General features: G+C 39.1%; 1 protein-coding gene across 20 annotated transcripts in view; it reads right to left on the reverse strand.

The window, feature by feature from the left end:
- The window catches only part of LOC105495829 (neurexin 3), a 1,710,602-nt gene that overhangs the window by 383,720 nt on the left and 1,314,642 nt on the right, over positions 1-12,240 (reverse strand). For all 20 annotated transcript variants that reach the window (XM_024797315.2, XM_024797314.2, XM_024797313.2 and 17 more), the window contains one exon: positions 9,991-10,172. In XM_024797315.2, coding sequence (XP_024653083.1) covers positions 9,991-10,172 — 182 coding nt within the window. The remainder of the gene's footprint in view (positions 1-9,990; positions 10,173-12,240) is intronic.

Genomic DNA, 12,240 nt, shown 5'->3' on the forward strand with positions numbered 1-12,240 from the left:
GTTATAAATATTCACAGAGCTACAAATTGGCATTATCGCCATCTGCATTTTACGGAGTAGTCAAATAATTCATCCGAGGCTACATAACTAGTTGGAGGCAGAACCAGACCTTGAATCAGAGACCAATTGACCCTAAATCATATGTTCATTGTGCTAATCCATATGATCTGCCTTTTTTCTTATGCCATTCATTCTGGTCCAGTTGAATTCATGAATTTGAGAATGCATCCCGTATTTCCTTCGATACGACACTTATGCTGGTATCATCATTGGATGTGCTCTTTCTTCAGGTTCCACTAGTCAAAACCTGTCCCATCCCATCTATGTACACTAAAAAAAAATCTCAGCAACCAGCAATATTTTTACCTTCTTGGTATATAATTGATTCTGTTTTTAAAAAGATTCATACGTATGATTTTCATTTCCCCGCCCCCCACTAGATGTTAGCTTTCTTCACATCTCTAACAATCCCAAGTAAATTGCTGTTTCATAAGTACGAATTGAATTAAAATTATTACCACTATGCTTTCTACTCTAAAACTTTCATTAGGGGTATAATAGTAATTAAGGGTCAGAATTGCATTTGAAAGTCCATTCAGCTGTTTATTAGTAGAAGCTTTAGCTTCTTTAAACTTTAGTTGCCTCAATTATAAAATGAGGATATTAATAGTGACTACTACCTCACTGAGTGGTCGTGAGCTCATTATAAGACAGTGTAAACATAGTTCTTGCACAGTGTCTGGTACCTGGTATTTTGTCAATCAATATCAGCAGAAAGTGATAGTAATAGTACCAATATAAGGTGATCTCTGAAACACATGCTCCCAAGTAAATGTAGGAAGTCATAATCTATGCCATTAAATTACCTGCCATTTTACAGAAATGGAGGAGGAAAAATAAACTGAATTATAAGAGGTTAACTAAGGACTCAAAAATAGAATATGAGCCTTAAAGACAACTCATTTCCTGTCATCCTGAGTATGAATTGATTTCAGGATGAAGGTTAGCTTGGTCGGATCAACAGGGCCTATCTAAATGTCTGTAAGTGATTCTAGGCTCCAGAGGTGTCATCGCAGGCCAGGAAATGACAGGTCTGGCTGTCAGTACTATCTGTGAGGCTAATGCAGTTATACAGTTCCCTCTGACATCTGTCCCTGAAACACTAACAAGTTGCAACAGCAGCAGTTACAGCACCAGGATCTAAGAAACTGATTCTGTGGAGTGGGTGGCTAATGAATTCCCCCATCAATACACTGAGCTCCTATGCCTTCTGAATATAGCAAGGGATCTAAAATCCATCATCTATAGCTTCAGGGAGTCAATGAGTTATTTCTTGCCCTGTTGCACCGAACAATACCCCAGGAGTAATGACGAGTAGCAGTGTAAGCGGTGGGTCAGTGAGATAATTCATCCAACTGATGGTGTTAAGGGAGGCTTGCCATTAAGTCCTGTGAGCCCCAGCACTCATGTGATGGCACTTAGAGTTTGCCTTGCTTGTTGCATTTTAGATTCATGTATCTAAAAAGCTTCTGCTATTCAGAACTTATTCAGCTAGCTTGATAACTGCAATAACACAGTATATATGCCACCCAGCTGTCTTTAAATCAGTAACATCCCAGCTCCTTAGAATTTTATATTGCTTCATTTCAAATTTCAGAGGCCTGATTAAAGTTTCTTCATTGGTTAGGAAAACAAAAAATAACAATTTTTTGAGTTAAAATGAGTTAGTTGAAGAAAAATCTTTGAGTGCCAATAATATCAAAATCTATCTATGATTGAAAGCTCACTATATGCCAGGAGTTTTGCAAGAGTTGTATATACATCACCTCATAATGAGTAGAAAACCTAATTTCTTGTTTTTGTAATTGTCATGGTCTTTCAAGCCTGTTCATGTTATGCAAGCCAGGGTTGGTCACAGTACCCTCAACACATAGAACTTTTCCTGACACATAATAAAAACTCAATTTATATATATAAAACGAATGATGCTCAGGATCTAAATTCTCTTCACCTTAGTTTTTCAAAATTCATATTTGTATGCATTGAGGATTCTGAAACATAACTATCATTAACTAACAGTCTAAGGGCTCTTGTATGAACCATAAATGAGAAAGACATAGCCGTTTGGCTTTTCCTTCTCATAATTTCCTATCAGCCATAACCTATTTTCCACACACTTTGTCAACTTGATTTTTTATGATTGCATTATTGTACATTTCACTTGCACAGTAAATTTATAATTCACTTTTCCTTCATGTTTTGGGGAATCCAAATCTATGAAGTATTTCTGTTTGTATTTCTGATTTTAGGTTTCCAGTTTACTTGGTGGCGAGACCTACTTAGCTCCCCATAGTCTGGCTGTACCTCCATCAGGGCTTTGGTCCTAGCAATGTTTTGTGGGGGCTCTATCCTCGAGTATATGACCAAGCCCGTTGTGACTTTATCTGGTACCCAAGGAGAGTCTAAAACCATTTTGATACGAGGCCTATCTAGAAAGGTTTTGCTTTCCCGCTACTACTACTTCTATTGTTGGTAGTGATGGTCATGGTTATTGTCATCTTCTTCTAGTTCTTTCATTTTCCTTATTCTCCTCCTTCTTCCTCCTCTTCTCCTCTTTCCCTCTATTCCTTCTCCTCTTCTTTCCCTGTTTTCATGTGAAGTGGCATATTTCCATTTCCCATGGACAATACAATTAAAGAATAAACTTCAGGGCAAGGCAGGTGACAATTTCACTGCTGAGTCTAGAGCCCTTTGGAAGCTTATACTAAAGAGAACAGAAACATAATGCATTATCATCTTGTAACAGGGATAGAGACACAGTGCAACGTAATGAGACACCAAGGAGGCTATAGGGTCACTTATCCTATTGACCTAACCAAGGTCATGACCTAAATTCCATCAGAGGTAACCTGCTTCTTCACTTTATGCTAAAGAGATGCTCCAAAAGTCTTCACTGTGAATCTGGTTAATTCATAAATTTGACATTTGATCAGATGAAACAGAAATTTTAAAATTTTGCCTAAAAAGTCCCAGCAGACTTACACAAATAATTAAACTTTCCTTCTATATATGTTTCTCTAATGCAGTCATCACCTCTACAGCACCCATTTTATTAGGAAAACTACCATCCTACATTAGTGCAGTGTTTTGCTGATAATGAACTGCTTCTAAATACTTTATTTCATTTGATCTTTGAGAAAACCCTGCAACATAATATTTTATGCCAATTTATAAGAAGAGGAAGCTGAAGCTCCAAGTAGTAGAATGACTTGCTGAAAGTGTTATAGCTCATTGACCGAAATGGAACTCAAATCCAATTTTTTTTTTGTTTCAAATTAAGCACATCTTTCTACTATGGCTTGCTGTCTCTCAAAACCATGTGTGGAATCAAGGTAAACAGATTTAGATGGAAATAGCATGGGAATAATAGAGATCTGAGAAAACACACACCATCTCCCCTGCAGATAGCTGCTTCTGGTCCAGGTTACATAAGTAGTCACTTCATCCAATTGTGACTTCCACTCCCTTCTGCCACCTTCTTCTCTGACTCTGCTGGGATAGCACGGCTAAGCTGAAAGCTGGAGAGACAATGCCCAGCAGGTCCTCTCCATATAAGTGGCTAATGATCTGGAAAAACTCCTAAGCCCAGAAAACCCAAAGAGGCCTTTTTCACTAAGAGCAAATAGCGATGGAAGGAAATACGGAGTCAACCTGCAGTGCACAGCACTCTATGGGAAACGAAATTGCATCTGTTGGATACCTCTGTTGTTTTCTTGTTTTTTCCTTTTTTATCTGTGTTACCAGTCTCAAAAACACCAACATTCTTCCAGAGTTCCCCAAATACAGTTCCTGACTCAAATCCAATTCTGTCACTGGCCAAACCCAGAGGTGAATCTAAGCTAAGAGCCACCTAACCTTACTAAGGACTATCCCAGCAGATGCTGATGGTTTACTGTAAATATCCCACATAGAGACAGCCCAAATGAAGCATCCAGGCTGGCAATTTGTAAATGCAACAGATGGGAGGAACAGACCATTCATCATCATTCAGCTCTACTTCCATTTATTCTACGGGACTCTCGTTGGGTGCTATAAATTATGTAAAAACAATACTATACAAATGAAAACTAATAAATATCCAATTTCCCCAAATATGACACTGATAGAATATTATCAATCTGTTTTCAAAGTTCCAGTTTTTGGAAGGAGAACACTTTGCCACCATGAAATGGGGGCCAGTCTGGACAGCAGTTCTTTGTCTGCCCCTCATCCTTGTGTATGTAAGAATCTACATTTTACGTCAGGAAGGAAATAGTTGGGGAAGGTTATAGATTCTTGTCAAACAAAACAGATGCTTTAACACATAAATTTTCACTGTTCCTGAAAGGCTCATAATTAAAAAATGAATCCAAGAGGATTTACTGTAAATTACATACAGGGAGAAGGAAATTAATAGGATCTTTTTTACACTCAGCATTAACTACATAAAGGGAAGCTAATTATTGCCCAGTTCTCCCCGACCTTCTATTTTGTAGATGGTGAAAGGAGGTTGTCAAGAGTTTCATGATAGTAATAACAAGCACTTCATGCTAACCTCTTCTCTAGTCCTATTCAGTTTTTTCCCTGTTGTATAAATGAAGGTGAGTGTGACATGACACCCGTCCATAAAGCTTAGATGTGGAGTCAATAGGCAGATGTCACTCGTAAGTGACAGCAGCTTTTCTCCAAAATTGAGCTTTAATTCCTCAACAATTCATTTCAATGGAGGGAAACTAATATTTGAAATGGATTTTAAACAATTCCTCTACCCTAAGACACCTGCCCTTTACAGAATCTCATTTCATGCACACATACTTCAAAAAAGATCTCTTTGCCTTTTTCAAACATGCCTAATTCACAATTTTATTAATATAACAGTCTATAATTCATTCAGAAAACATTGCATCATCGAATGTGAATCAAAAACAAAGAAATATTAGCTAATTTGAAGCAAGCAATTTCTAAATAATTTTTATCTCCTGGCCCTCTCTGATTTTTTTAAATGACCAAATGCCTGTGTTGGTCAACACTTTTTCTCAAAACCTATTCAACTTTCATGAGGCCTAGTTAAGTGGGAAGACTTTAGGTTTAAAAGAAAGTAGCAAGAGAAATAAAAGCCTCTGCTCCCTTGGCCAGAATGAAAGACAATCTAAGCAAATCGTGAAAAAGAAAAAATGTGCTCTTCAGCCATAAAAAAGAATGAGATCATGTTCTTTGCAGGGGCATGGATGGAGCTGGAGGCCATAAGCTTTAGCAAAGTAACACAGGAACAGAAAACCAAATACTGCATGTTCTCCCTTATAAGTGGAAGCTAAATGATGAGAACACATGGACACATAGAGGAGAACAACACACACTGGGGCCTTTGGGAGGGTGGAGGGTGGGAAGAGGGAGAGGATCAGGAAAAATAACTACTAAGTACTAAGCTTAATACCTGGCTGATGAAATAATCTGTACAACAAACCCCCATGACATGAGTTTACCTATGTAACAAACCTGCAAACCTGCACTTGTCCCCCTGAATTTAAAATACATATATTATTTAAAAAAATGCTCATAGCACTCAACCATCTTGGTGACCCTTTCTTCCTTTGCCCCAATTCAATCTAGGACACAAATGCCTTCATTTTGCCCAAGTTTTCCCATTCATTTCTACCATCCCACACAACATTGCACATCCCCAAACTAGCCATGGCCACTTTTCCTCCTTTCTGTCCAACTCTTCTATCAAAACAAATTCTGTCACAGGAGCTGACTTTAGCCTGGTATAAGAAGTATGACAATAAGATTGACTACTTTAAATGAATTAATAAATCATTCCAGGACTTGCAGTGCAACATGAGCTTAAGATACCACTTTTCCAAAGAAATTTTAATACGTAGGGATTTCAGGATAACAAAAGAGAAGAAATGGGAAAATTGGAGCATGTGCAGAGGGATAGTGTGGAGCTTAGAGCAGATGAGATGAATGTGCAGTGCACGTTCACAGAACCTCGCTTCTGCACATGTGGCAGACATGACTAATGGAAGCTAGATCTCCCACCTGTGGATTTGCCCACTGTTCTCGCAAACCTTCCTGGTGTAAAGCTTGAAGAGAGAGAGTGAGGCACTGAGAACTTGCAGGCAAGATGAAGCCTATTTGCCACTCGTGCCCTGGGACTATTCTAGAGTGGATGCTTACCCCAGGGTCAGGCTCTCTAGTGTTCTTGGAAGAGCATTTTCTCTTCCTTCAAATAAGTCCACTTGGGGGTAAAAAGGAAATATTCCAATGACAACGTTGATGTTGCTCAAAACACTTCAGGAATTTCTAGGAATTGTCTTCTTTGAAAGTTAAAAAAAATACAAACCTTCTTTGTCTTCTCCTTCTCCCCAACACACACACAAACACACACACTCTCTCTCTCTCACATACACACACACACACACACACACACACACACACACACTCTGTCTCTCTCTCTCTCACACACACACACACACACATTCCACTGCCTAATTTTAGAGTTTGCACTTTGTTTTTGATCAACTTTACTAGCTTGACCACCACTCAGAAGGAGCATCAAAGTACTTTAGGGTTTTGTTGTTGTTATTTTATAATGAACACTCATACCCAAAGAACGAAGTTTTGCCCCCATGTAATCCCTTGTTGAAGCACATCGGTAGGCAGAGCCCTGTCCTCTTCCCTTATCCCTGGAATTTTTTCTGCTGCTATGTTCTGAATATGCCTCCCAAAATTCCATGTGCTGGAAACTTGATCACCAATGCAGCAGTGTTGGGAGGTATGGCCTTTGGGAGATATTTAGGTGGTGAGGGCTCTGCCCTCGTGAATAGGTTAATGCTATACTCAAAAGGGCTTGCAAGAGTGGGTTCACCCTTTCTTCTCTTCTGTCATGTGAAAACATGGGGTTCCTCCCCTTCTGAGGATATAGTGCTCACCTTAGAGGTGGAGACTGGGCCCTCACAAGACACCAAACCTGCCAGCACCTTGATCTTAGACTTCCCAGCCTCCAGAACTGTGAGAAATTAATTTACATTCCTTATAAAATACCAAATCTCAAGTATTCTGTTATAGCAGTAAAAAAAAAAAAAAAAAAAAAAAACAACCCAAAAAAACCAGAGTAAGCCACCTGCTTTCATCTCCCCCTTGTGTCCTCTATCACTTTTTCTTTTTTCCCAGGAGGCTTCTCTTCTAGGCAAACTGTAAGGTGAAACAGTATCTTCTGCCTTATGCTCAATCCCTTCCACTTTCATTAGTGGCCCCAAAGCTCTTTCTCTCTTGAGTGATTTTCTTTAGTACAAGAAAACAAACCATTCAACAAACAGAACCACCTTTTACAGATTGTAAAAGTTATAAAAGTATCTTAATAAGTATTTACGGCTTCGTTTCCCTGATGCATCTACTTAAATGTCCAAAACAAAAAGCTGGTTTCATAATTAAGCCATTTAGTCTTCTACTTGGATTTCTTTACTTTCACGTATGATAAGAAACCTGACTTCTTCAGAGCAGGCAAAGAGATAATCTGCAAGGACATAAAATATGGTTTCAAATGGCTAGACCCATGAAGGGGCCCCATGCTCGAGAGGGCCATGAACATGTCAGGATGACTCTAGAATCACACAGATTCTCCACAGCACAGGATACTTTTTAATTTTTTCTGGAAAGGTCAGGTGACATCATTTCCTAATCTAAGATTTGAAGGAAAATCTATTGGACTTTCACAGAATGTTGAAGCAATCAGCTGTATCACCCAAGTGTCTACGGTAACCCAGGGGGCTCTTTACATTTTGATATAAAATGTCTGGTAATTTTGCTCATATAAAGAAAATAATAATATACCATGTCAAATCTAATGGGTATGCTTATACAGAATACACACACTAATAAATACACACAAACGGATGTTACATGAATCTCAAAGTATGTTTAGTGCATTCACTTTTCAAAGACCCTAAAGAAATGACAGAACTTTATAATGGCATATTATAATATACTGGAATGTTCTGGTTCCTCCTAGCAGTTACCGTAATCTGCATGACAATTTTATTAAAACACTGCTGATTTCAAGTAGACCATCAGAAAACAGGAAAATCTCTCTCTTAAAAGTGGAGATGTTCTACAAAACATGAATGAGCAGGAATGGATAAAACAGTAGTACATCATTTGACTCAAAAAGATGCTCATGTCTGTGCCAAATCATATTTTTCTTAGGAAGTCACAATGAACAAAAAAGAAGATAAATCATTGTGGAAATGCAAGTGAGCTGGTAATAATAGCCTAGTTATAGCTGCCATGAAATAGTCATTAAGTTATATGTAGCATAAATCTCACAGAGTTTTGTAAATTATGGTGGTTCTTAGAGGCCAAATAAAGATAAAGTGTAGTATCACTGCCCTTCTTTTTGTTCCTTGGCGTGGCTTTTTAAAATGTGTTATCTCAGGCTCATAGCACCATATGGCTCCTGAAGCATCTGAGAAAGAATTGAAAAGTTCACAACTGTATTCAAGACTCCTCCACCACATTTTGAAGGTGATCATGTCTAACCAGTTCTTCCCTAAGCTCCTAAGCAGAGTCCGGCCCTGACTGGGCTTATACTGGGGCCAGACCAACTTCCAGCTCAAGCCTAGGACTTCAAGCTGCTCTCATTTCCAAGGGATGCTGGAAGAGCAAGTGCCAGATATGTGTACTGCTGCGGGAGCTGGGCTTGCCATGCATGATTCCGGCCAGCCATCTCCAGCTCCAGAGACCAGCAATGAAACTGTATCCTCTGCTTCTCTCTATACACCTGCACATTAGCAAAACTCTGATTCAGAGATTCCTAACCAATGTTCCTTTTCCTCCTTTTTAGAGGTTGGTAGTAATCCCCAGTTGATCTTTTTCCTTAACTGCTTTTACTCCTGCTATTTAAACTAAATTCTTATTGCTTCAAATTAAATCCATTCTTTCTAGCCTTGTCATTGCTAACTAATGAGAACAATTCCTCTCTTTGCTCTTGGTGACTGTACTTTGGGTACTTATGGATGAGAATCATATCTCTCTTTAGCCTACTTTCTTAACTGCAGACTGCACAGGTGATAAAATGGGTTAATTGTTGCTATAAAAATATTTTCCAACCTTATAACAAAAAATTTTTTTCTTCCAAATCATTTTTAATTTCTTAGCCTTTGCTGTGTTCTTATGATCTACAGGGATTGAGGGTGCAGTGCTATTAAGCGCATATGTACAAGACCAAAAACAAAATGTTGACTATGCAATACACATGAATTACTCAATTCTTGATCACTGTCCTCTTTCCCTTTTGCCCCGCCTACTCTGGCACTCTGGTCTCAGTTTTTATCACACATTTATGACATCTCTACAGTGATATTTGAAGCCTAGACAGGGGTCACTAAATTATGGCCTGCAGCTTGTTTTTATAGATACATTTTTATTGGAATACAGTCGCATGCATTAAAAAAAATGTATTGCCTGTGACTGCTTTCACATTACAAAGGCAGAACCAAGTAGCTCTGAGAGAGACTATCTGACCTGCAAAGTCCAAAATATTTACTTTATGTCTCTTTACAGAAGGTTTGCCAAATCCCAGCCTAGGAGATTGTTAAGTTCCACTTGACTTTGCTGCTTGTGCCAGGTAAGATCCATACCAGGTAAATCTCTTAAATATACCCTAGAAGTCTGAAAAATGTTCTGCCACAGGCCAAGTCAGACAGTTGGGAAGGGAGCCTGCAAAGAATGAATTTCTTTTTCCTCTCTATACACATGGGGAAGAAGAAAGAGTTTTTAAATTTTTTCCCCCAGGAACCCTATAAGCCTGATGGTTCACATCTGAAAACAATTTTTATAAGCATGTGCACCTTTGCCACACCGATCTAGATTGTTCTGCAGCATTTCCCTGAATCACCAACTCAGACCACCAGCAAGACAAGAAAATCCAGGCCAAGGCCCGCTACTCACTATGTGAAGCTGGAGGAAGTCACCAAGTCCTGGGGCACTGTCGATGCGGACCAAGATGCCATCCTTCACAGTGGTGCTGAAGCCCACGGCAAGGCGGTCAGAGCGTGTGCTGGGCCTGTCATTGGCTGGCCAGGTGTAGAGGATGAGCCCACCGCTTTTCCCAAAGATGTACGTAGCGCCAGCTGCAAAAGCGAGGAGAGAGGGAGACATCAAGGCACTGTATTGCATACAGCCAGTTGCAGCATACTGTTGAGACCTTACACAGAACAGCTGTAGAGAGGAAATGTCCCCCATGGGACAGTATTTGGTTACTTAGAGGAATGGCACCCAAAGGTTCTGAACAGCTATCACCCCAAATTAAAGAGGCAGGCAGAATGAATGAATAACAAAGCAGATGTTGGCGAGAGTCGTTCTTAACATCTTCAGTTCCTGCTGCCTAACGGTGGAGGGTAGATAACATCCTAAAGTCTGGGAGTCTGGGGATATTGCAATAAACAACTTTCTGGTCTTCTTCAATAGCAGGCTTAATTTTCCATCTTGGCCAGGACAGGCACAAAATAGAAAACTAGTCCCCTATCTCTTAGCTATCAGCATAATCTGGTCACTGGAGCCAGGAGCCTTACAAAACAAAAAGGTAACAGAGCAGTCCAAAGACATCATATCTCTCCTGCTTGTACCTTCTCCCACGCCCACAGGAAAGAAAGCAGTGGCCCAAGAAAACCAAGTTATGTGACTAAATGCATTTGCCTATTTCACTATTATGTTGCTATAAACATGGTAACAAAAATGATTTCCTGGAGTCTTTTTTTTTTAAGACGGAGTCTCGCTCTGTTGCCCAGGCTGGAGTGCAGTGGCGCAACCTCGGCTCACTGCACCCTCTGCCTCCTGGGTTCAAGCAATTCTCCTGCCTTAGCTTTCCGAGTAGCTGGGACTACAGGCACGTGCCACCATGCCTGGCTAATTTTTTGTATTTTTAGTAGAGAAGGAGTTTCACCATGTTAGCCAGAATGGTCTCAATCTCCTGACCTTGTGATCTGACTGCCTTGACCTTCCAAAGCACTGAGATTACAGGCGTGAGCCACCACGCCTGGCCTCCAGGAGTCTTTTAAAAATGAACCTTCTTTTTGTTCCCTAGTGGTGGGATTTATCTGGCATTAAATACATTTTCATTTCCTTTTTCAAATTAAATCTTAGGAAGAAGATACAAGAAACATAGAAAAAACATCCCAGGATGATGAGATTCGAACGTGACAAGTGGCAATTGTCAATTATGATTAGTGAGCTTATCAGTGTGTTTACTATTTACTTGTGTTTTTATTATTATCCATATGCACTCAGGAGTTACTAAGAATATATTAGAACTACTTACAAAGCAAATGGGAATAAAAATAAAGAAAATATTTATATTTCAGAAATTATAAAAAGTATATTTCAAGAAACACGTTTTTAATCTCAGTTGATTAGATTTGGTGACCAGAAAAGGCTATGCCATTTGTTGCCTCTCTGGTTTTAGGCATGTGGTGTTAACCCACAGCGAATACTTCCATGGGTTACTCATCTCAAAATTCAGAGCACATTTGGTATCAGATTTTCTTGTGTATTTCCCAGTGACCATGTTCCAACTCTTAAAACCATTTTAAAGCAGCATTAGACAACTACTCAGATACCTTTAACATTTACTAAAACTCTCAAGCACTGGTCCGCATGTATTCCCAGAGCTAGTTTACAGGAATATTAGGTGGAATTATGTTGACCAAAGAAGAAGTGAGTTATTCATCTTGTTTAGAAATAATAAAGTTAACTCTTGTGAGACTAGAATTAGGAATATGTGTCACATGTCATCCTTCCTAAAGCACTAAGACTCATTAAATTCTGAGGCATATAGAATCTAATTTGTCTTCTTTGAAAGGTCACTATTTTAGTTGCTCCAATTTGCTCAGTTTGTATATTACATGTAGCATAACATTGTTTTCCTTTTATGAATTTCTCAGTCCTTAGGGGATAGTGTCTGAAAGCCCTCTACACTCATCTGGAGGATTTGAAATTGTGGTATGCAAAGTTTATGATTAATTCTATACGCAAAACAATGTTTACTTCCTACCATACACAAACACCCTCAAAGCTTCTTAAAATTAGAAATGTGGGTATGATTTACCCTTGATATCTCTCCATCTGTGAAGAATTTAAATAATTCCTCTGTAGATGATTACAAATGTCATCACCACTCTCTTTAGTGTTTATTTGGAAAAC

Source organism: Macaca nemestrina, chromosome 7 (genome assembly GCF_043159975.1).
Source record: "Macaca nemestrina isolate mMacNem1 chromosome 7, mMacNem.hap1, whole genome shotgun sequence".
In the NCBI taxonomy this organism is placed as follows: domain Eukaryota; kingdom Metazoa; phylum Chordata; class Mammalia; order Primates; family Cercopithecidae; genus Macaca; species Macaca nemestrina.